Consider the following 2,420-nt stretch of genomic DNA (forward strand, 5'->3'; position numbering starts at 1 on the left):
ATGTCATTCATTTTTTAAGAGTGAGAAGAGCTGGGCAACCTTGACGGGCACCAAGAAATATGTCAGAGGGCACAATGGTGCCTGCCGGAATCATGTCACCTGCCCCTTAGAGCAATAGCACCTGCCTAGAAGTTCTGGTTTCTGTGTCACTAGTCGTTTTCTATTTGGGGTGAAAAGGATGAAAAGTAGGCTCCAAATTAAGTGTTTAATTGAACATAAAGATAGTTGTTTAATGCACATCTATAGCCTGTCCTAGCCCAATAGCCCAAGGTGGGTAACAAAAGCAACCCCTACCCCCGGAATGCTAATTATTAAACTATCCCCAGCAATTCCCAACAAACTTTTGCCCCCAAACTGCTAATAAATATATATATCTTAAAACTCTTTTGAAAGATGCTCAGGACTTGGTGAATTTTGCAGTGGAAATGCATTCAGTAAGTGGGTAACACCTAAGATAGGCACATCCTAAGGCTTGTGTACTAGAAAAACACTATTGAATGGAGTCCTCAGCAGTGCTCTATATGATACTCTCGGCTATACAAGTCGAGTGCAGCTGCTCTTCTCTGTGTGTGTAATTCATGTCATACCAAGTGGTCCCAGTTGAACAAAATTCTTAGGGTACTATTAGGTTTGGTCCCCTAGCTTCATATGTAGAACATTCTGCAGTCATGCCCATTGAGCACCACCCTCCCATTGTTGCACATTCCTCTTATTTAAAGAAAAAATAGATATAAGTAACTATCACAATGCTACAAAATATTGGCAAATCTGAAATACAGTGAGCTGACATGAGAGGTTCATGCTGTTCTCTGTATCTGCAAGAGAGTTAGTATGTAATGCTACTGCAGCAAATTGAGAAAAGTGTACCCAAATTTCTGTTGTCCAGAAGATCCTTTTTAGAGTACAGAAACATCAGTGTCCTTGACAACACTAGTCTTGCTTCTGTCCTGGGAACAGGCTGTGGAACACGTGCCTTCTTCACTGAAAGCTTCTTCAAAGATCCTTTGCACTGTTTGGCGTGCCCTGTCCCTGAATTTTTTCCCCACAAATACGTAAACAAGTGGGTTGATGCAGCTGTTGGCATAGGCAAGTGCTATGGAAACATGGTCCCATGGACGCAGCATTTCATGAAATTCTGTGCATGGGGTAGCCAGGAGGTCCAGCACCCCAATTACATGGTAAGGAGCCCAACAAAGAAAGAAAGTACCAATCACAAGCAGAATCATCCGCAGAATCTTCCTGAAGGACTTAGAAAATTGTTTTTTGAGCATCTTGTGAGCAATAAGCACATAGCAGGTCACCATGATTCCTAAAGGAAGAAGGAAACCAATGACACTTCTGGTGACAGTAATGGACAGAAGAGCATTTGGTGGTTGGCTTTCGGAGTAAGTATCATACATTCCATTAACCATAAAGGTAGGATATGGAGTAAAAGTCACATTGTTGCTGTAAAATGAGTCAAATGACCAATTGTCCTCTGCATAGTCTTCATCACCATAGCGGTTGATGCATCTGGTGTTTCCAAATTCATCCACGTAGATCTCACGGAAGAAGAATGCAGGAAAACACATAAAGAAGGCTAAGAGCCAGATGCCACCGCATATCTTGGATGTGAGCCTCACTGTTCGATGATTCTGACACCAGACAGGTTTCATCACCACGAGACACCTATCAATACTGATGATGGTGAGAAGGAAGACACTGGCAAACATATTGAAAATAATAGTTGCTGGAATAATCTTACAAAAAAACCAACCATAAGGCCAGTGCTCAAGGAGGGCCAGATGACCAATGTGAAAAGGCAGGGACAGGCAGCACAGAAAATCAGCCACTGCAAGGTTGAGAAACCAAATAGTGTTCACTGTTCGCTCCATTTTCAAGGTGGTTACCCAGATGACCAAACCATTTCCAGGAAGACCCAGGAGGAAGGTGAGGGAAAGGACAGCCAGGCAGCTGATCAATGTGGAGGTATGTTTTAAAATGAAAGGATCAACACATCCGTTCAAACTATTATTAGCTAGGAGTGAAGACATCTTTTTTTTCCAAAAAACAAGAAAGAGCCTGGAGAACAAAGAAGGATAATTAGCCCTAGGGTTTTCAGACCTGATCATAATAGGTGGATTTGGAATATCATTTGGAATATCATATCATTGCCTGTAAAGACATCTGGTACAGGCGCAGTCCAGTGGGAAGCTCAATGGGTGAGAGCTGCAGAGGAGTGCTATCTCACTTGTGTATAACTTTCATTTATATCAAGCTTCCAAGTGGATTTTTCCTGGTGTTAATAAGTACGGTTGTAATAAGTACATGGCATTGGTATCTTCCATTTCAAACAAAGTAACAAGTACTAACCCTGTAAGGCACAGTTTATAAACTCGGCAGAGTCCTGGACTAAATCAGCTCAGGTTTCAGCATTTGAA

The 2,420-nt window shown here is 42.0% G+C and overlaps 1 protein-coding gene across 1 annotated transcript; it reads right to left on the minus strand.

The window, feature by feature from the left end:
• Window positions 1-606: 606 nt before the first annotated feature.
• LOC123016921 (C3a anaphylatoxin chemotactic receptor-like) lies at window positions 607-2,060 on the minus strand. Its single transcript, XM_044417687.1, has one exon. The coding sequence runs from the start codon at window positions 2,031-2,033 to the stop codon at window positions 897-899; it is 1,137 nt and encodes a 378-aa protein (XP_044273622.1). The 5' UTR covers window positions 2,034-2,060; the 3' UTR covers window positions 607-896.
• Window positions 2,061-2,420: the final 360 nt, after the last annotated feature.

Source organism: Varanus komodoensis, unplaced genomic scaffold (assembly GCF_004798865.1).
Source record: "Varanus komodoensis strain SLA01 unplaced genomic scaffold, ASM479886v1 scaffold9, whole genome shotgun sequence".
Classification (NCBI taxonomy): Eukaryota; Metazoa; Chordata; class Lepidosauria; order Squamata; family Varanidae; genus Varanus; species Varanus komodoensis.